The sequence below is a fragment of the Asterias amurensis genome, chromosome 22 (assembly GCF_032118995.1).
Source record: "Asterias amurensis chromosome 22, ASM3211899v1".
Taxonomy (NCBI): Eukaryota; Metazoa; Echinodermata; class Asteroidea; order Forcipulatida; family Asteriidae; genus Asterias; species Asterias amurensis.
Window position 1 is genome coordinate 11,870,624 of NC_092669.1, and position 22,826 is coordinate 11,893,449.

General features: G+C 39.1%; 2 protein-coding genes and 1 long non-coding RNA gene across 4 annotated transcripts in view; 2 read left to right on the forward strand and 1 right to left on the reverse strand.

Annotated features, from left to right (window-relative positions):
* Positions 1-1,888: 1,888 nt before the first annotated feature.
* On the reverse strand, positions 1,889-7,968 carry LOC139953545 (uncharacterized). Its single transcript, XR_011787989.1, has 3 exons — positions 7,901-7,968; positions 6,895-6,988; positions 1,889-2,020 (listed from the first exon to the last, which is right to left on the reverse strand). It is a non-coding gene; the product is annotated as an uncharacterized lncRNA (long non-coding RNA).
* Positions 7,969-8,509: 541 nt separating this feature from the next.
* Positions 8,510-13,264, forward strand: LOC139953534 (mediator of RNA polymerase II transcription subunit 18-like). The gene is made up of 6 exons (XM_071952978.1): positions 8,510-8,815; positions 9,168-9,231; positions 9,408-9,530; positions 9,902-9,980; positions 10,369-10,502; positions 11,627-13,264. Exons 1-6 carry the CDS (start codon positions 8,611-8,613, stop codon positions 11,649-11,651), a joined length of 630 nt encoding a protein of 209 aa, XP_071809079.1. The 5' UTR covers positions 8,510-8,610; the 3' UTR covers positions 11,652-13,264.
* The window catches only part of LOC139953527 (S-adenosylmethionine-dependent methyltransferase Rv2258c-like), a 36,216-nt gene continuing 25,028 nt past the window's right edge, over positions 11,639-22,826 (forward strand). The window contains exon 1 of one of the 2 annotated variants that reach the window (XM_071952970.1): positions 11,639-11,687. The gene's annotated coding sequence lies outside the window, so the exon portion shown is untranslated. Of the gene's footprint in view, positions 11,688-13,431; positions 13,995-22,826 lie in introns of those variants that run through there. The other variant, XM_071952968.1, reaches the window with a different exon arrangement.

A 22,826-nucleotide genomic window follows, 5' to 3' on the forward strand; every position in this document is an offset into this window, starting at 1 on the left:
CGCTAACTGGTGAACAAGAAGACTGATCGTCTTATAAATTGAAATAATTTTGGCTTGAAACAAGAACAGGCACCCCAAGCCAAAATATTGACAAAGTTTAAATAGGGAGACCGCCAACATAGGGCTGTATAGCTTAGTTGTGTAGCGGCATAATTTAATCCGTAGGCCCTTGGTTCAAACCCTGCTCTCATCAGTTTGTCTCTGTTCAACCCCAAATTATTTACAATTTACACTATCAGTTTTCCCCAGGTGGTTTACTACTTGATAGAATCAAAATCAAAACTTAAAACCACCAATCAATACCATTGGTCCTCACATTCAACTTGTGTCTTTCTAGAAGCGCCTTTGAAATGAAAGTATGAATGGTACAAAATCTTAGAACTGAACATAATTTGTTGCAATTTTAACAATTGAGCAGGGTTGGCGTGTAAATCTATACAAGACAAACTTGCTGTGATCTTTGACAAAGCTATGTCATACACCCATACCTGTGAGCCACACATAGATACATGGTGGTATACTACTGATACTTATTAATTTTCTTTCCATTATTTTATAGATATGTGCTGGCAGAAGAACTCCAGGAAAAGTACTCCCGACAGAAACCCCTTAGCATGATTCAACTTTAATTGGCAACGCTATGAAAAAGCTGAGCTGGAGAGTTTGATTAACCCAAACATTCAAGGTCTTTGTAGGGAAGTAATACTCTCCAAGAAAATTAATTAAGACACATTCATGACTGAGTTAGAGTAATTCCAGCAACACATATTGTGCAGCTTAGCACAAGTATAAGAAATGTGGCCATTGAAATTCATTGTGTGCTTTCTGCAGATGAGTTGATTGTTGTGTCTTAAGCTTTGCCAGCAAAATGGCATAAATATGTAACTTTAAATATTCTTCTGCCAGCAAGAAGTAAGTCACTTTTAAAGGCAGTGGACACTATTGGTAATTACTCAAAATAATTATTAGCATCAAATCAAGTAATGGGAAGCTGTTGATAGTATAAAACATTGTGGGAAACAGCTCCATCTGAAGTGACGTAGTTTTCAAAAAAGAAGTAATTTTCCACGAATTTGATTTCGCGACCTCGTAATTAGATTTTGAGGTCTGGAAATCAAGCATCTGAAAGCACACAACTTTGTGTGACACAGGGTGTTTTTTCTTTCATTATTATCTCGCAACTTCGACGACCAATCGTGCTCAAATTTTCACAGGTTTATTATTTTAAATGCATATGTTTAGATACACCTAGTGAGACTGGTCTTTGACAATTACCAATAGTGTCCAGTACCTTTAAAAATTAATATTCTCCTGCCAGTACCAATCGATAGAACCTTACATCAACAGTCACAATAAATGGACTGTATATTAGTAAAGGTCTGTTTACAAAATGTAGGACTTCATCAAATGTGCTTCATCTCATTTTTGAACAATTTATTTGGACTGTAAAAAGATTTCAGAGGCAAATTGACCTTGGGTGATATTCCAAGCCAATAGCCATACCCCGCTACTGCCTCACCGGTTGGGGGACTGGACTGCAATAAATGCAAAAGGTCCATGTCCCATGAGGCAATTTATGGGCAACCACTTTCCGGCAATGCCCACTTAGAAAACAAAATTGCCATCTGAATTTTCACATAAATTCATTAGAGGTACATGTATAGTGAGGCCATGATTGAAAAAGTACTTTGATATCAAAGTTTTTTTGTTTTTTTGTGTGCACTGGAGCAGTTGACTCAAAATTGACTTGTGTGACAAGGCCCTTTAAGTACATTGATGATGAAGTCACAGTGCTGCCCTGTCAAAGCGTTTATTTGTAAACAGACCTTTTTACAATTCATACACAAAACAAAAAGCCTACCTTAATATCCTAGTTTTGAATAATTCACAGAGTTGAAGTTCGAGAAGCTTGCAAAAGAGAGATGATGAAGTCGTGATGAAGCTGCAATCTAAGTGTTCTCATCAAAGCCCCAGTGCATCTCCTGTGAGGAAACTGCTGCTCCTCATCATCTTAATGAACCTGTACACAGGAATAAAATAATAAAGAATTGTATGAATTATAAGAGCTATTGATCAAATTTGACAGTCTGTATCTAGATTTAACCTTAGTTTCAAGCAAAGAGTGTACTGGCCTATAAATTATTATACTATTTGTTATTCAATATTGTAAATAAACATCTATCTCATTATTAGTAAGCAGCTAAATTTAAACCAATAGTCTCTGAAGTAGGATTGTTTTAAAGGGTCATACTTTTGTAGGACAAAAAAACACAATGCCCACAGATTTACATTAAACTTACAGTTTGAAGATAATTATAGTAGAAAGCTTCCCTGAAAATATTACTAACTGATGAGGTGCTGTCGTTTTTGAGAAATGAGTAAAACACAGTGTCATGAAAATAATTCTCGTCATGAGACGAAGATTATTTTAGCATGTAAAAACAAATTTTCATGACATTGTTTTTACTCATTTCTTAAAAGTTACAGCACCTCAGCAACTAATATTTTATAGCTTTCTACTATCACTATCTTCAAACAGTGTAAGCTGAGTGTAAATCTGTGGACATTGTGTTTACAAAACCTACCCAAATCCGTTAAAAGTTTGTATGTCTATTAAAGATGCTATGTCAGATTTTTTGCCCCAATATTAAAAAATAGATTTTTCTAACCAAAAAAAAGTTTAATTATTACTTTTAATGGTCAGGAACCATGACAAAAATTTTAAACACTTCTTATAAAACACATAAGAATTGGTCACATGATATGTCGGGATCCCGACAAAAACTAATTTTGAGCACTTTATTTCGCTGCTACTAATAATTGGCAGACATTTTTGGGCAATGGCTCAAATAAAAGCTTGTAACTTTCTCGACACCCATCAAAAATACCTATTGAATTTTAAATCAAAATGTTTGGGTCAAATCCACCAAAAATCTGACATAGCATCTTTAGAGTAAAGGGTTTACTTCTGTACTTTTTAAGTTTGTTTTATAGATACTGTTTGCTCTTGCGATAGTTGCACTTGTATTTTATGAAGTAAATAAATAAAAATAAAATGGAAATGAGAAGAAAACCTCTGAGTTGTACGTATTTGTTTCACAACATTATTCAACAAGAGGAACTGATACACATAGGCTGGTAAGAGAATGGGGTACATCTTGGGGGCGGTTCAAGATGGAAAGAAAAAGGGGGAGGTTGGGATGGATTGTACAAGGCTAATAGATAGGGGTATATCTTGTGGGCGGTTCAAGGTGGAAAGAAACGGGGAGGTTTGGATGGATTGTACAAGGCTAATTGAAGGGGTATATCTTGGGGGAGGTTCAAGATGTAAGAAGGGGAGGTTAGGATGGATTGTACAAGGCTAATAGATAGGGGTATATCTTGTGGGCGGTTCAAGGTGGAAAGAAACGGGGAGGTTTGGATGGATTGTACAAGGCTAATTGAAGGGGTATATCTTGGGGGAGGTTCAAGATGTAAGAAGGGGGAGGTTAGGATGGATTGTACAAGGCTAATAGAAGGGGTATCTTGGGGCGGTTCAAGATGTAAGCAAGGGGGAGGTTTGGATGGATTGTACAAGGCTAATTGAAGGGGTATATCTTGGGGGAGGTTCAAGATGTAAGAAGGGGGAGGTTAGGATGGATTGTACAAGGCTAATAGAAGGGGGTATATTATGGGGGCGGTTCAAGATGTAAGAAAGGGGGAGGTTAGGATGGATTGTACAAGGCTAATTGAAGGGGGTATATTATGGGGGCGGTTCAAGATGTAAGAAAGGGGGAGGTTAGGATGGATTGTACAAGGCTAATTGAAGGGGGTATATTATGGGGGCGGTTCAAGATGTAAGCAAGGGGGAGGTTAGGATGGATTGTACAAGGCTAATTGAAGGGGGTATATTATGGGGGCGGTTCAAGATGTAAGCAAGGGGGAGGTTAGGATGGATTGTACAAGGCTAATAGAAGGGGGTATATTATGGGGGCGGTTCAAGATGTAAGAAAGGGGGAGGTTAAAATGGATTGTACTAGGCTAATAAAAGGGGTATATCTTGGGGGAGGTTCAAGATGGAAAGAAAAGGGGGAGGTTGGCAAGGAAGTCCAAAAGTAATAGTAGAAGGGGTATAAAATCTTGGGGCAGTTAAATTTACCGAGAAGGGGGAGGTTGAGATGGGACATACTAGGCTGATAGTAGAAGGGATACGTCTTGGTGGCGGTTCAAGAAAGAAAGAAAAGGGGGGTTGGGATGGATTGTACAAGGCTATTTGTAGAAGGGGTACATCTTGTGGGCGTTTCAAGAATGATAGAAAAGAAGCAGGTTGGGATGGATTGTACGAGGCTATTTGTAAAAGGGGTATAGCCCCGGACACGATTGCATACGTGCAAAAGTATCCGAAGCGGATGGTATTGCATGGCAAACACAATAGCATCTGACACCGGTATGGTAAAAAAATTCAGATTTGGGGTCAACAAATTTCCGATAATTTTATGGATCCCAATGATACAAAACAGATAACTGAAGACATTTTATGACTGGGTATACAACCAAAATTTTATTCAGATTTTTTGAGAAATTTGTGGGTTTGGATTTTTGGTCCTAAATTAAAAAAATCAACCATGGCGGTATGGTCAAATTTTCAGATTTGGGGTCAATAAATTCCCTGGGTATACATCCAAAATATTCAGATTTAATGAGAAATTTCTGAGTTTGGATTTTTTGTCCGAAATTAAAAAAATTGACCATGCCAGTGTCGCATGCAATTATGTCTTCTATGCAATACTATCGAGAGGACATTATTGTATATTATGCAATAATGTCTGCCGGACTGTTTTGCATATTATGCAATAGTGTCCACCCGGACGATGCTGCATAATGCAATTGTGTCCGCCCGGACATATTTGCATATATGCAGTTGTGTCCGCCCCGTGCAAAACCGTCCCTGCAGTAAATTAAACGCCCTTCCGGTCGACGGAAGTATGTAAACAAGGCTATTAGTAGAAAGAGGAACATCTTTGGGGCAGTTCAGAAAGAAAGAAAAGGGGTTGGATGGATTGTACTAAAGTGGGCTAATAAAAAGGTATATATATTGGGGGCAGTTCAAGATGGAAAGAAAAGGGGGTTGTTGGGATGGGTTGTACAAGGGCTTATAATAGAAGAGGTACATCTTTGGATGGTTCAAGATGGAAAGAAAAGGGGGTTAGGATGGATTGTACAAGAATAATAATAGCATGGGCCTATCTTGGGGGCAGTTCAAGATGGATTGTACGAGGCTATTTGTAGAAGGGGTATATCTTGCAGGCGGTTCAAGTATGACAAAAAAGGGGGAGGTTGGGATGGAAGGACAAGGCTAATAGAAGGGGTATGTCTCGGGGGCGGTTCAAGATGGAAAGAAAAGGGAGAGGTTTGGATGGAAGTAAAACAAGACTATTAGTAGAAAGAGGAACATCTTTTGGGCAGTTCAAGAAAGAATGAAAAGGGGGAGGTTGGGATGGATTTTACTAAATGTAGGCTAATAATAGTAGAAGGGGTAGGATAGGCCTAAATTGACTAGAGAGTGCTAAAGAAATTTGACTCAAAATTAAATTGAACGGCTGAATTCTGAATTTGAAACGTGGTAACAACTGGAGAGGAAAAACAAGAACGCATGAAAATGAAGTTGGCTGCTCATTTGCCGAATTTGACCGAAAAAACCTAAACAAGGCTAATAATAGAAGGGGTACATCTTTGGGCGGTTCAAGAATGACAGAAAAGGGGGAGGATGGAAGTACAGGCTAATAGAAGGGGGCATATCTTGGGTGCAGTTCAAGATGGATTGTCAAGGCTATTTGTAGAAGGGGTATATCTTGGAGGCGGTTCAAGTATGAACAAAAAAAGGGGGAGGTTGGGATGGAAGGACAAGGCCAATAGAAGGGGTATGTCTCGGGGGCAGTTCAAGATGGAAAGAAAAGGGAGAGGTTTGGATGGAAGTAAAACAAGAATATTAGTGGAAAGAGGTCATCTTTTGGGCAGTTCAAGAAAGAATGAAAAGGGGGAGGTTGGGATGGATTTTGATAAATGTAGGCTAATAATAGTAGAAGGGGTATACCTAAATTGAATAGAGTGCTATAAAGAAATTTGACACAAAATTAAATTGAACGGCTGAATTCTGAATATGAAACGCGGTAACAACTGGAGAGTAAAAACAGCTTTAACTCGAACGCACCTCCCCGAACGCATGAAAATGAAATTGGCTGCTCATTTGCCGAATTTGACCGAAAAAACCTAAACAAGGCTAATAATAGAAGGGGTACATCTTTGGGCGGTTCAAGAATGACAGAAAAGGGGGAGGATGGAAGTACAGGCTAATAGAAGGGGGCATATCTTTGGGGCGGTTCAAGATGGAAAGCAAAGGGGGGGTGGATTAAAGAAGGATATAGTAGAAGGGGGTACATCTTGGGGGCGGTCCAAGAATTACAAAAAAAAGGGGGAGGTTGGGATGGAAGTACAAGGCTAACAGTAGAAGGGGGTTTATTTTGGGGGTGATTCAAGATTGAAAGAAAAGGGGGAAGCTGGGATGGAAGTACCAGGATATTAGAAGGGGGTACATCTTGGGGGCGGTTGAAGATGGCCTTTCAAGAAAGATAGTAAAGGGGGAGGTTGAGATTGGGGGAAATTCATGATGGACAGAAATAGGGGAAGGTTGGGATGGAAGTACAAGGATAGTAGAAGGGGGTACATCTTGGGGGCGGTTAAAGATGGAAATAAAAGAGGGAGGTTGGGATGGAAGTACAAGGCTAATGTAGAAGGGGGTATATCTGGGGTTTTTCAAGTTGGACAGAAAAGAGGGAGGTTGAGATTAAAAAACAGGCTGGTAGTAGAATGGGCAACATGTAACAATCAAATTGATCACAAAAAGTTTAAACCCACCAGTGTTCGCAGTAATTTCGAGAGGTGGAGTTGTTTAGTTCAAACTTTCATCTGCTGAGGCCTTCTTGTGTGCTGATGGTTGGTGATGACAAACCTACATTTAAGGGAAAAAATACAATGTAACTTGAGTGAAAAGGTGGTTGTTTGTTTTAGGATCTTTCATTACATTATTTGTTATTGATTTCAATTTCATATGGGTGGCCCGTTCAGTGTTAACCACTGGTCCGGGTGGGTCCAAGCAAGTACTACAGACTACAGAGGTACAATCAAATTACAGTCCTTAAAGTTTGCTCTTAAAGAGGGCACAGCAATATTCCTCTAGTAAGGGTCATTTCAAGGGGTAAAAAGTAAATTCGTTTTGAAACTTTGCAAATGGCATGACAGCAATGAGTTTAATAATTCAAGACCTGAAAAAACGTTCCATTTCGGTAGAAAAGACACAAACCGTTAAGGATGTTATAATAAAAAAAGTTGAAATGCTTCCCATCAAGGGAACTCGGAAAGATCCAACAAAGGGATGTACATAAACACCAACCTAGTTCTGCCAATCTCACTGGTTTACAACATCTATGAAATCTATTCATTTAATCCCTAATGAATTGCACAAACCAAAGTAAATGACATAATATTAATAAGCCTGGCTGGGTGTTTTTCTTCCATTTTCTCACTTCGACAACCAATTCAGATAAAATGTTCACAGGTTCATGGGTTGGGGAACTTAAGTACTCGTGACTTTACCCGAGTAACTCATCACAGTTGTGGCTGTCCCGGCCCGTTTCATATCCGTAAAACACTCAAAAGTAACACTACAACAATGTACACAAACTCCAATGCCATTCACCAACGTGCGTGTCAAACAACATTTTCCACAAACAATTTTTATAGCTTTATCCCACTAACAAAAAGGTGCTACCTGTGCACCACGGCATCTACTTACACACACATAATCTACCAGCTACTTCCATACAATCTTATCAAGACACTAAACAAACAAATCCTTACTTACCGATGTTTTGTGAAGAAAACATTTCTCATCGTGAGCAGACGACATTTTCGAAGATTTTTAGATTCGGTTTCTGCAGAGTGCACATGCGCAATATGGGAACACCGCGCTGTTCCGCCCAACTTGACTGTACGCGTACCAACTATAGTTGGGACTGGCCCAACCTTGAGCGTTCACAGTTGGGTGTCCCAACTATAGTTGGGACAGTGGTGCAGGGTACCAGCGAAGCAAGCAGGAAACTTACAGGGTACATAACTAGGTGCAGAATCCCAGAATATTATCATTTTTATTAAAAAATTATTATAAATCAATAAATTGTTGGTTTTGTGTTATGTGTCATCTAAAAGAGTTATTAAAAGCTCTTAAAAATTAAAACTAGACTGTACCGTACAGCCTGTGTTGTAGAGTTGTACGGGCTATCCCAACTACAGTTGGGTTGCCCAAGTTGGGACCGGTCCATCAGTCCAAAAACTGCAGTAGTTGGGGGTGATTGTCAATTGGGGACAATCTCGCCCCCAGGGTACGTCGAGCAGTACAAAGTTGACCGCTCTCTCATTCAAAACACGTTTGGAAATAAAGCAAACCATGAGGACGAGGTTAAGACAGTGCAGGTTTGCAAAAACATTAACAATACACATGTCCTGATTCAGGCATTGAATTTCTGTTATTTTTGGAATTTATTGACGAGTGTTTATTGTCTGTGATACAAAGTAATGTCGTCTGCATTACCGGGTGTAAATCTAGGGACTTTGACGTCCAGTAATGTCCCAAGTTTACAAGAGTTTGTGCTTCAAGGGAGCGTGGTGGACTCAGCTTGCGAGGCCGTCCTACATCGCTTGCGGGCCCTTTGTGATAACGCCGACAGACCGCCTGAGCTGTTTCGAGACCACGAGATGGTCTATCTACTCAGAATTTCGAGTATGTTGTTTCTGTTTTCAGTCTTTAATTAAGCTTCCATCAATTTGTGTCAGATTGTAAAGAGTTTATTGTATCCAGCCAAAATCTGTTCACTGAAGAATTTGTATTTTAGTTTACCAAACCAAACAAATTAAAAACAAAAAGCAGTTTCCCATTTCGGGCATTTATCTTTTATTTTTATGTTTATAAAATAAAGCTCGGTCGGATGCGAAAACTGTGTAAGATGGTGTAAGTAGCAGACATTGGTATTAAATACAAAGCTTTTTCCTCACAACATTTGTCAGTCCTCATATATTAGTGAGAGGAAACAAACCATAAATCACATTTTTTCTAAATCCATTTTCTTCTTCAGGTGGTCCGGGGAACCCAATGGTTCTCAGAGCAAGACATTCTTTAGAGCATCCGAACATGCCATGGTAAGTTGTATCTGTTTTATTTAAGCCCCTTTCACACGAGAGTAACTTAGCAAGTTTTTAACATCTCCTAGGACTAGTCCAACATAACTTTATGAAATCGACCCCTGCTCTCTTGAATTACTCTAATTTGAACGATGAATTTGTCATTTACTTTGTTACTCTTTTTGTTCCAAAAGGCAGTTACGTTATGTTGGCCAATCAGACATCAGTGATAAAAGTAGACTTGTAACAGTCCGGAGTTTCTTGGACTGTGCTACGTCAGACCATCTCCCAAACTTTGTAACCGATATTGGTTTCAGGTAAGTAATAATAATACTACTACTAATAATAATGAATACTAATTATTAATCCACAACTAGCCACCATGCGCCTGCACCATTGATATCCCGATAGTGGAATTTGTGTGCAGAACTGAACAGATACATACGTATTACAGAAGAGTTGTAATGCGCATAAATCCACCCTGCTGGGTATTCAACTTCAAGGCGCAGTAAAAACAAAAATGGGGAAGCTAATCTAAAGCACACAGAGACAAGAACAAACAGTGGTAGAGAGTTCCAGATGCATGGCGCTGATGAAGAAATAGACCTGTCACCCCAGGAGTGTCAAGACTTGGATTCGTTGGGGAGAAGCAATATTTGAATATTTTTTTCTTGAATTAACCTTGCAGGCTGGATCATGAGTTCGTAGCTGAGGGTCACATGTTTAGAAAGGGCAAGATGAAAGTCACAATCACAAAAATCTATAAGGTAAATCAAACTTAAAAGAAAAAAAACGTGTTGAACCAATGTTTATTTGTTGAACCAACTTCAGAAAAAGGGAGGATTTCTTGCTTAACAAATTTATTTGCTATAACAAAAATGACAATATCTGAGATCAACTTATTGTACCTTTATTGGAATGCGGAATACATGTTTAAAGGGTTTGATACCTTTATAATAAGTCCTCAAGTTTCTGAGAAAAATGTTTTCAGGAGAGTTGCGTAAATAATATCCATTGTACAAGCAAAATAAATGTTGTGGATATTGCTTTTGGTTTATTTTGGTGAATGTTTGTCCCTTATAAATAGAGGGCCAGCCTCCTTCCCATGTCTCTACACTTCAAGCTATTCACTTTGAACATGTTTTTTTCCTTCAGATCTTAAACCCCGGTAATCTGGATGCCCTTGAGCCACTTTCCGTATCCAGGCTCGTTGAGCTGAGCATTATAGCGCCCTCTGGAACCGAAGGCATCGGGGAAGACATGAGGTTATTTGCAGAACAACTTAAGCCGTATCCTTTAAAAGTAAACACCCTTGCCAAAATTGGGCACTTTTCTAAAATATTGAAGCAGCTTTAAAGGCACAGGGGTCGATTTCACAAAGGGTTGGGACCAGTCCTAACTAAGGGCTAGTCCTAGGAGATATACAAATAGCATGGGTAGTCCTAAGTTAGGACGAGTAACTGGTCCTAACTTGAGATACTGACTAGTCCTAACTCTTTGTGAAATCCACCCCTGCACACTTTTGGTAATTGTGGTGTATCCCAACATACTTATGTTTAAAATAATATGTGAAAACTTTGACATAATTGGTCATCGAAATTGCAAGACAATAATGAAAGAAAAACACCCTTGCCGCACAAATTCGTGTTCTTTCAGATGCTAAGAAACCTGGGTGGATTTCACAAAGAGTTAGGACTAGTCTTATCTTGAGTTAGGACGAGATACTAGTCCTAACTTAGGACTAGCTGTATGTTTTTGATATCTCTTAGGACTAGTCCTAACTCTTTGTGAAATCGACAACTGAAAACCTTGCTGGGGTGGATTTCACAAAGGTAGTCCTAACTTAGGACTAGTCCTAGGCAATGCTAAGAGATAGGACCAGTCCTAAGTTAGGACCAGTAACTCATCCTAACTTAGGACCAGTCCTATCTCTTAGCATTGCCTAGGACTAGTCCTAAGTTAGGACTACCTTTATGAAATCCACCCCTGGTAGAGCATAATTCACTACCTTTCCAACTTTTTAAGAAGCAATTGTGGTTTAAGTGCCTTGCTCATCATGATCACAAGTGTCATGACCGGGTGTCTAACCCACACTCTGCTGGTGGCAATACCTGGGCACCATTTCATAGAGCTGCTTAAGCAGAAAAACAGCTCAGCACAACAAAATTATGCTTACAGGATAAGATTACCAGCCAAACTACCCTGTCACATGTACAATGTGAGACTGGTATCCTGCTCATTTCTGCTTATAGCAGACCATTGTTAAGCAATATATTTTCTGCTAGAGCAGCTTTATGAAATTGAGCCTTGAGCTTGGGTCCTGCGAAGTAGACCGCCTGGCTACAAACACCATTAAAATGTACTCTCACGAATGCAATGAAGAATTTGTTGTTCCTTGACCATGGCATGACAGACTTGTGACTATGGAAAAGTTATAACGCTTGGATGCGACGTGATGGCGCTTCAGCTAAGTGGTAAGTGGCTGTTGTAATCGTTGAAGTTTCTCTAGAGGATTGCGGAACATTTTGTAGAGATGCAAAGAAGAAGAGTGACAGGCTGGGGGTCGTGATTTTTAGCGGATTTATTTGTATGCAAGTCGTCAGAAACACTATGCCGGAAGGCCACTTCAAAGTGTGGGCTACAATCAACTATTTTTGCAGTGGCCGTTGCCACCTACTCCTAGGGCTGAAACTCCTGAGGGTTACCCCCTATACAGTCCATGCGGATGTAGGCTTGGGTATCATCAATCTGAAGCCTGGCTGGTAGAGCAGAAAGCACTACCTCCCAGTTTTTACGAAGCAATCACAGTTAAGTGTATTGCCTAAGGACACAAGTGACATGACCAGGACTCGAACCCACACTCTGCTGATCAAACACCAGAGTTTGAATCTGGTGCTCTTAACCGCTAGGCCATGTTATGACATGCAATGATGATGCATTATGCCAGCCTGCAGTTTGACATGTGGTGATTGCATCTTCACTGGGTATAGTCAACCCTCCTACTGTCTGACCATTCAATATCATCCACTGTGGTGGAATTGTAGATGAACTATGCCAGCTTGCTATAGTTATCATGTGGTGAATGTATCTATATAGTGCAAAGTCAACCCTCCTACTGTCTGACCGTTCAATATCATCCACTGTGGTTGTTAATGATAAATAAACTGCGCGAGCCTTCTATATGTTATCATGTGGGGAGTGCATCTATACAGTACACAGTCAACCCTCCTACTGTCTGACCATTCAATATCATCCACTGTGGTTGTTAATGATAAATAAACTGTGCCAGCCTTCTATAATGTTATCATGTGGGGAGTGCATCTATACAGTACACAGTCAACCCTCCTACTGTCTGACCTTTCAATATAATCCACTGTGGTTGTTAATGATAAATAATTTGCGCCAGCCTTCTATATGTTATCATGTGTGGAGAACATCTATACAGTGCATGAATACTATGTGCTGTGAGAGTGTTCTGGCTGTGACTGTTGGAGATGAAACTTATTTTTCTACTTGGAGAGAAGCAATTAATGGTTAGGATCTTATTCCAGACCAAAGACAATTCAATGCTTAAGAGCCACGAAAGGCAACCGCAATTCATGTCAGAATTGTTTCTTAAAATTCATATTTTTTAAAGGGAAAACTTACACCCTCCTTTTCTTGTACCATCAATTTATACCAGAACATATGTTAATATTTGTACCAAGCGTTAAAGAAGTGCTTTTAGATTAATAAAATCTGTAAATAAAAAGTAAGTGTTTTGATGTTCTATTTAACGTTCTTGTGAATTATAACTGTTTGGGCCTAAAAGAAATTGTTAATGGATCGGCTCTTACAACTAATTGTCAAAGTGCCATACTCTGTACTGCCTTAGCTCATCAGGATTCTTGAAACCATCTAAACTCCTCAGGAGTATGCAGCCACAGAAACCCAAAGTGAACATTATATGAAGCATTGTGCTTAGTTCAGAAACTACAAACCAGCATGTCTAAAGGGATTCCCAAAATAGTCTTAACTCTTTAGGGATAGCAGCTTTGGCAATCCAATTGACACAGCTAATCATTCACCACACTGCGGAGCTTTTTCGAAACCAGCAAAGACATGGTGCAACTCGGCTGTGCTTTAAAAATATAAAGGGCTGAATAATGTAAACTGACAATGTGCCACTTTAATAACAGTTAATTATTCACCTAATCGGTTGTATTGTATACTAAAGGGCTGGATAATTTAAACATCTGTCAAAACTGCTGACAAAAACACCCAGTGCAACTTTCGCAGGTTGTACGGTTATTCGTCACAGAGGGCGCTATACCGACCGTTATTTATGAACTGTGAGTCGATGCACGCGCCCCCGTTGCAACATGCCATCATGCAAGATGCAACACACACACACACACGGCCCTGCCTGGCGGCGTTATCAAATAGCATTACAGCCGCACCACCCAACACACTGCGTTTACGTGTGACTACCCCGCACTGACACTGACAACATTTGGCAGTGCATCACGCTGTGATCATGAACTTTGCCTGCTGGCGCTCTTTTTTTTTTATCGAGCGACCTAAAAACAACTGAGGATATGAACTGCCTGCTTGTTAATAATCTACATCTGTGCGAGATAACACTCCCAAGCTTAGAGTGCCTCCTGTGTTTCTATTTTTCAATCCACACATTGCTGTGATTTGTAAAGCGATTAGACGACTAAACATCGCACCTGGATTTCCTTCTGGTGATATTTTTGTATGCAGAAAATCAAATTCCAAGCTATACGGAGTTTGCATAGGTGAGAACACTTTGCTATAATATAACATTATTTATATGGAATTTGAGGCATTGCATAATGAGGTGTCAATATATATTTAATATTATTTGCTGTTGAACGTTTCAATTTTCATTGTGTTGCGAAATTTATTTCTGCAATCTGTCGGCGAATTTGAAACGAGCGGATGTTAGTGCAAGCCTTTCCGTTCAAATTAAATCACGGATGAACGTGTGTAAATTAATGATGGGTATCGCCCACGCGTGAGTCTTTTAAATCTGAAAGGTCAAAGCCTTAAAGCATGTAAATTGTTTTTCTTAAGTTTGCTTTTGTTGCAAATTTGTGTTTATGTTGAGGCCTGAAGTGATTTTTTTATTTGAATGAGAAATTGCCTCTTTCTCAAACACTACGACTTCAGAGGGAGCCGTTTCTCACAATGTTTTAATACAAAGTTACGAAGTATGTTGTTATGCTAACAATATGGTTATTTAGCCATGTCACTTTAAACAGATCGACCTTTCGCTTGCGATGCTTTTAACAAAAAACACACTTATAGTTGCAAAAACATTTCTGCTGTCAGATGAAACGTTTTGGAGTGAGAAATTACCTCTTTCTAAAAAAACTATGTTAGAGCAAGGAGAGGGGGGGGGGGGGGGGCATTTCTCACAATGTTTTATAATATCAACAGCTCCCCGTTGCTTGTTACCAGCAAGTTTTTGTGCTATTAACAATTATTTTGAGTAATCACCAATAGTCTCCACAGTGCCCCTTTAAAACAACCAGATGTGTTAATGATAAGGTTAGCGTGAAAGTTCCTCTGTGTTGGTAGTTTTAGGTATACAATTATTGTCAGTGTTGTGATCAAGAGTTAAACCAAATTGTTATTGATAATGTGCTTGTGTGGGCATTGTCACCTCACAGAACGAACTTACGCTTGTAAAGTACCCTCTATTGGCTTAGTGAGATATTTGTACATTATTTTGTTCATACAAATATTGTGCATGTAGCAGGAAATAAATTACGAGACTCTGTTGTGGTTCATTTGTAAACAGGCATGCTTATTATGTCACTGGTGAATTGTTGTTATGTACAAAAGAATACCTTTTTCTATCATTGTTCAATGCCAAGCCCTTTCTCATGAGTCAACAGAGCTTTTTAAAGGGACAGTGGTCAATTTCACAAAGAGTTGGGACTAGTCGTAGGAGATACTAAAAACTGAAGGCTAGTCCTAAGTTAGGACGAGTAACTCGTCCAACTCGGGATAAGACTAGTCCGCCCCTGAATACGTTTTAGCTCAATTGGTCGTCGAAGTTGTGAGATAAAAATGAAAGAAAAAACATCCTTGCCACACGTGCTTTCAAATGTAATTGATTTCGAGACCTCAAAATCGAATTCTGAGGTCTCGAAATCAAATTCGTGGAAAATTACTTTTTTTCTCGAACACTACGTCACTTCAGAGGGAGCTGTTTCTCACAATGTGTTATACTATCCACCTCTCCCCATTACACGTTACCAATAGGGTTTATGGCTGATAAATATTTTGAGTATACCAATAGTGTCCAGTGCCTTTAAATAGTGTGGGTGTACACGTCATGCTGGGATTACTATGAATGAATGGCAAGGGCACAGGTATACTTTTGGTTTTCAAAGACCATTATCCCCACTTTGTGTATCTCAACATTATGCATACAATAGCAAACCTGGGAAAGTTTGAGCTCACTATTAGTCATCGAAGTTGCGAGAAAATAATGGGTACACAAAAAAAACGTTGTTGCTTAGAATTGTGTGCTTTTCACAGATGATTCATGCCTACAGCCTTTCCGGGGTTCAAATGTTTGGGTTAAAAATGACCTCTTTCTCTAAAAAGCTTTAACATGGCTTCAAAGGGCCCGTTTCTAACAATGTTTTGTAAAATCAACAGCTCCCCACCACTCTTTGCCGAGTAAGGTTTTATTTAAAACGTGTGTTTTCAAATGGTCTACAATTCATGCAACCTGTATCTGCTATAGGTCGTCTATTTCCATGCTTAGCATAAATATGGTTAGCAGCTTTGTGTAGTTGTATAACAACGTGGCTATTCTTAGACTTGTGGACAAGTCATTAATGGTCCCAAGCGGTAAGATAGTCGAGTTGTGGCGGTGCTCTCGCAAGATCACTGCTCTTGGGCGGTGCTCTCGCGAGATCACTGCTCTCGCGCAAACTGTGGGGAGCCCGACTTCTACTTCCCATTGAATCGTAGTCGTGAGAGCAATAGTCTACCGGGGCCGGCAGTACCGCGGGAATCGCGAGGAGAATCTGAGCGACAGACATAACGACTTGTCCAAAAGTCAAGGCTAACCTGAACATAAAATACACAGGTCAACCGGAAGTCTGGCCTTTCTTCTATCACGGTTGAACAACTTTGACATCTGGGCCAAATTTCAGAAACCCTGTAAGCATTAACAAAAATGCTAAGCACAATAGCTTGTGTCTAGCCAAAATAGGTTAACACAGTCAAGATACTGTACATTTACCATTTCTGTGCCCGCTTGTTTCTTGCCTAGCAAATGAATTTGTAAAGCAGAGGTTTCTGCTCAACCGTTTATGAAATTGTGCCCTGGGCTTAACACAATGGGGCCTTGGGCTTTGCATTGTCTGCTTAGCAGAAATGAGCAGGATAGGCAAGCAGTCAAAAGTTTTATTTGTGACATGCTGACTTGGCTGGTAACCTTAGGCTGGTAACCTTATTCTCGTAAGCGAAGCGTGCTTGGCTAGTTTGTATGCTTAAAGAAAGCTCTGTGTAATCGGGTCCTGTCACGGGCCCTATCACTTTTTATCCCCAAAATTGCAAACTGAGAAGCGTTACTGACAGTAACTTTTCTCAGATTGTGTACTCCAAGTGCAAATTAGGGAATTTTTGTTTTCGACGACGGATGGTTCTGCGACGGTTGTTCAGCTAAACGTTGTCGTTTTCAGCACAACGAAGAGATTCATCCCAAGTACTGTCGTAGAAATTGAGGGACGACCGTCCTCAAAGCCGACGCATGCGCAGATGACGCCAAATGTCATCTTTACCGTCTACCACATTTTCGAACTAAATTTTTCCCAGGTTAGTGTGGGAGTAAATATATGCAAGATTGAAACAAACAGTTCCTATTACAAAATGTATACAGTTCCTTTATAAGCATCACATGTCACGTATGAACACAACATGTTTACAAAAGAGCCACCAAGCCTGGACTTCCTGCAGGCATTGTACACAGCCTAATGGACACACGTATAAAATCTTATATTTTATGGAGATTGCACTGTCTAATTCTTATCAACTTTTAAAATATAAAAGGGGCACTTCTCAAATCTTTTCCAACTTTTACTTTTATATCCCTTGGATTCATGTGGGTCGATTTTAGTGGGTCCTAACTTATGACTAGTCTTAGGAGATATACAAATTGCATGGATAGTCCTAAGTTAGGACGAGTAACTGGTCCTAACTCGAGGTAATACTAGTCCTAAGTGAAATCCACCCAGGTCACACAACCTCCAAGCTATACACAAGGTTCACATGTGCGGTGCTCTCTAGTTGCACGCTGACTGACCGGCCACATCCATGCGGAAGGAAATACACCAGTGTGTTTTACAAGCGATTACTTCCTCAAAAACAGTTTAGTAAAGCTGGTAAACATTGCGCAGGCAGCAAATAAATCTGCGTAGCAGTATTTTTGTTTAAGAGCTTAAATAGAGCTACGAGTACGAACAGTAGTAGCTGATAAAAACACATATGCTTACCAGCAGAATAGGCCTACCAGCCAAAACACATGTGTCACCTTGCCTTTTTTGACTGGTATCCTGCTCATTTGTGCCAACACATGTCCGAGCACCAAAACGTACAGACTGTGTAAACTAAAATGGCATCCGCAAGATCAAGAAAATCATTATCGCCTCTCGTCGAGGTCGTGCCGTTCTAATCGATCGATTGCCGGGGGAGACAGTGGTCGCCACGCGCGCCTCCCGGGGACGGTAACTCGTAGTCGTTGAGACTTAAAGTATTAAACACTAAGATCAACGTTGACATCAAATCAATACGAGACGCTGCACAGCGCTCTTCCTATATCATGCACTTAAGATTTTGTATAATCGGATGCAAACGATCCAAACTTAGGTGTGTTTTTTGTTCTGTCAGACACAAAGGGCAGGATCGCTGTAAGAATGTGAAGAAGAACAAATAGATAGAGGGCAATAGAACATGTGGCTGTCCCACCCCAGGAAAAAAATGTGTGTGGCCTCTTTACACTATAAAATGTTTAACATAGGAACATAATACAATAGAAAAGGGGATTGGACACTATTGGTAATTACTCAAAAATAATTGTTAGCATTATTCTAATATCTACGTGTTAGTTTTATTGTATATATGTTTAGGACAACGGTTCTTTAAATTATAAAGAATTACTTTGTCTTTAAACACACAATAACAGTAATACAAATCAATATCTCAAAAATGTTTTGATACAATATTCCTGTACACCGGCTATTGAAGTAAATAAGGACGCCATCCCAAAGTTTCACTTTGCATAATGTGACGTCACTCCCGTGGCCCAGGTTCATTAGTCTGGGGTCATCTGGACGTGAACGCGGGTGACTAAACTCGGATTATAGTCTGGTCTCTTTGTTGTTATAACAATCGAGGCTTATAATTCATCCCATTATGAACGCAGATAACACGACGTTTCCATGGCAACTGAGTATTTATTAGGCACACAGCCGAAGCTCAGCTGGAATTGTGTTCCACTGTCGGTTCTTTTTCATGTTGTGGGCGGGGGGGGGGGGTCGGGCGCTTAACTCAAGGACAAGGGTACGTTACTTGCCAAAACGAATAACCGATTCCCCTCACAAATATATTCGAGTAATGATCACTGTCAGTGATATGCCATTGCAGTCAGTGTCACTGTATTCGGTTAACCGATATTTCAAACATCGGTTAACCGAATACAGTCACACTCGACGAACGCTATTAAACGAGCCGCATTTGGGGGAAAATTTATTTCATTTCCTGTGATAGGTACTTCTTCAAAAAATCAATGGTGTACCATCCCTGTATGATAGATATTTCATGAAACTGATTAAGAGGAGTGGGGAATGATTTGACTCTACTCTGCTAGCCCTCTCAATGTTATGGCTTATCTCGATTCAAAGACAGTAAAGCAAAACTACAGAATCAATTCCCCATATTCTCAATTATTGTGACCTTTACCGGTATCACTTTTCATTTTCTTAGGAGTGTAAGGAATTATTTGGCTTCACTCTGCCCTCAATGCTGTACCTTATCTTGATTCAAAGAGAGTGATAAAAACTACAGTATCAATATATCCATATCATTCTCAAATTGTGATCTATTCCGGTATCACTAATATACATTTGATAGGAGTGAGGCATGATTTGGCTTCACTCTGCTCTCAATGCCGTACCTTATCTTGTTTCAAAGAGAGTAATAGAAACTACAGTATCAATCCCCATATCATTCTGAAATTGTGATCTATGTCGGTATCAATTATACATTTGATAGGAGTGAGGCATGGTTTGGCTTCACTCTGCTCTCAATGCCGTACCTTATCTTGAGTCAAAGACAGTATAAGCAGAACTACAGTAACAATCCCCAATATCATTCTGAAATTGTGATCTATGTTAGTATTACTGTAAAAATATACATTTTATAGGAGTGAGGCATGATTTGGCTTCATTCTCCTATCAATGCTGTACCTTATCTTGATTCAAAGACAGTAAGCAGGACTACAGTATCAATCCCCTATATCATTCTCATGTGATCTATGTCGATATCACTTATACATTTTATAGGAGTGAGGAATCATTTGGCTTCACTCTGCTGTCAAACCGTACCTTATCTTGGTTCATAGACAGTAAAGCAAAACTACTGTATCAATTCACCCAATCATAATTATGTGACTTAAACCGGTATCACTTTAAAATATTCATTTGATTTGTGTGCATTTTGAGTGCTGTGGTATCTTCGCGTGTATCATTCAATTGCTCGTCTGTGATTGCAGTCCACTCGAACCAGGGAATCTCGCGATCGATAATTCCACATGGTTCAAGGGTCTCACCATATACTGGTGAGTGGATGTACAATTAACATACAGTAAGATTTCATGTAGCCAATTCACTGTTTTAAAGGAAGTGGACACTATTTGATAACTCAAAAAAAAAGAATTGGCATACAACCTTACTAGGTAACCTATAGGTAAATATATTTTTATAGTAATACAATTTTAAAATTTGAATGTGTGTGTAGTTGCTGGGCACCTGTGAAAAACAGTGTTTCACTGAGAGGTTTCCCCAGGGTAAATAAAAAATAAATAAAATAATGAACGAGCAATGAAGAGCTGTTGAAAGTATAAAACATTTTGAGAAACGGCTCCCTCTGAGACGTAGTTTTCGAGAAAGGAGTAATTTTCAGGGAATGTGATTTCGAGACTTTAGAATTAGATTACGAGGTCCCGAAATCAAGCACCTGAAAGCACACATCTTCGTGTGACAATGGTGTTTTTCTTTCATTATTATCTCGCAACTTTGACAACCAATTGAGCTTTAATTTTCACAGGTTTGTTATTTTATGCATTTGTTGAGATACACCAAGAGTTGAGAAGTGACAATTACCATTAGTGTCCAGTGACCAATATTTAATCTATATTTACAAAGTTGTAGCTGAGGTTTAAAAAAAAAACGTACAAAATGACCAGTTAAATAAAGCTTAAAATCCTACTTAAATCAAAGCTTTACAATACTAAATGGATACTAATCAGCAATTTTGTTGTTGTTATTATAACCCACAGAAAGAAAAACATGACAAAGACAAGAAAAATACAATGTCTCTGTAAAAACTCATTTTGTTTGGCGCTGTTTATTTATAATCTACAATACTTGTATCTTTTTAGTCACTGTATATATTGTTCTCTTTTTGCGCATAGAGGCATTTTGCATTTGAGGTGCTTTACATATATATGTCTTTTATTATTATAATTATTAGTTATATTCGTGAAAGACTATACTGATTGTAGAATCAGATACCAAATAATTGTTAGCTATAACTTCCCGATCGCTATCGCAATCAGTATCGGTTCTAACCCTATGGGGGATAGTGTATAATCTGATATAGAATAATAGTTTTGGTAATAACCATGCAGCTCTATGGTAATAACATATAACCACGGTTAGCAACTCCACATAGTCCATGCTTGGCCATGCAAATAAAGAAACAGTTATCGGTAATGTGATGAACCCAAAACAATTTTAGCATGTAAAAACGTGTCAAAATTCTTAGAAAGACAATTGATTCGAAATCATATTTTACCCTTAGATTTACAATGCTATAATGTGTTTTTCAACCCGGACATCCATCCGATATTTATTGCCCGAGCTCAAAGTATCTCCTCGATTCCCCTTCGCCGAGTCGGACTGTGAAAGTCGTGCCAAGGTGAACCGAACAAAAGACCTAAACAAATATTTCCCCGCACAATTGAAAGAATGAGACAATGTCGCTTTAAAGGCACCGTACACTATTGGTAATTGTCAATGACCAGTCTTCTCACTTGGTGTATCCCAACATATGCATAAAATAACAAACCTGTGAAAATTTGGGCTCAATTGGTCGTCGAAGTTGCGAGATAATAATGCAAGAAAAAACACCCTTGCCACACGTAGTTGTGTGCGTTTAGATGGTTGATTTCGAGACCTCAAATTCTAAATCTGAGGTCTCGAAATCAAATTTGTAGAAAATTACTTCTTTCTCGAAAACTATGTCACTTCAGAGGAAGCCGTTTCTCACAATGTTTTATACCATCAACCTCTCCCCATTACTCGTCACCAAGTAAGGTTTTATGCTAATAATTATTTTGAGTAATTACCAATAGTATATCCACTGCTTTTTTTAAAGCTCTAGACACGTTTTGTAATAATTGTCAAAGACCAGTCTTCTCACTTGGTGTATCCCAACACAATGCATACAATAACACATCCGTGAACATATTGACTCAGTTTGATCATAGAGTTTGCAAGAGTGTGATGGTAGAAAAACACCCTTGTTGCATTACTTTATGTGCTTTCACATGCATTGCCTTTTATTATTTGGAGTGAGAATGACCTCTTTCTAAAATCTACGTTACTTCACAATGTTTTACAGAATGACAGCTCACCATTGCTCGTTACCAAGTAAGTTTGATGCTAACAATTGTTTTGGGTAATTACCAACAGTGCCCCATGCCTTTAATTCAGTATCTATACGCCTATTGTATGCGTATAAAAACACATCAAATCCTCTCGTGCTAGAGAAAAACCAACACAACAAATTGTTATCGCACTGCACTTAATGGCTATCGACGTCAACACATTGAAACCGATGTGTTCTAAAGCATTATAACGCTATCACAAGCTCTCATTTTAACCCATTCAGTACGGTCCGTTGATGCAATTAGCTAGTGCAATTTGTACAGGGCAATATTCATCATTATGCAAACATCACTATGATGCATGGTATTTTTATAGCCACGAATAGAGTAATGAGGAGAAGCAACAACAACATCATGAAATTATTATTTAATTTTTTTTATTTTTCTGATGCCTCGATAATTGAATTTCCAGTTTAAAAGGAAAGAAACAGAAAGAAAGTAAAAGGGTTGGGATCGATACAAGTCATAAGGCAAAAAGAAAAACATGCTTAGCGTCTTCCCTTTAAACAAAAAAACAGGAAGATGGGCTATTTTTCTTTTTTGGCAGCCCGACCTTTTTTTACACAGAAGCAACAACAACATCATGAAATTAAGTTGGTTTTTTTTTTGTTTTTTTTGCCGAAGTAATTTAATTTGC

Coding starts and splice junctions, on each gene's coding strand:
- LOC139953534 (XM_071952978.1), top strand. CDS start 8,611: ATGTCGTCTGCATTACCGGGTGTAAATCTAGGGACTTTGACGTCCAGT. Junction 9,232..9,407: donor GAGCATCCGAACATGCCATG/GTAAGTTGTATC, acceptor TTGTTCCAAAAG/GCAGTTACGTTATGTTGGCC. Junction 9,531..9,901: donor GTAACCGATATTGGTTTCAG/GTAAGTAATAAT, acceptor TTAACCTTGCAG/GCTGGATCATGAGTTCGTAG.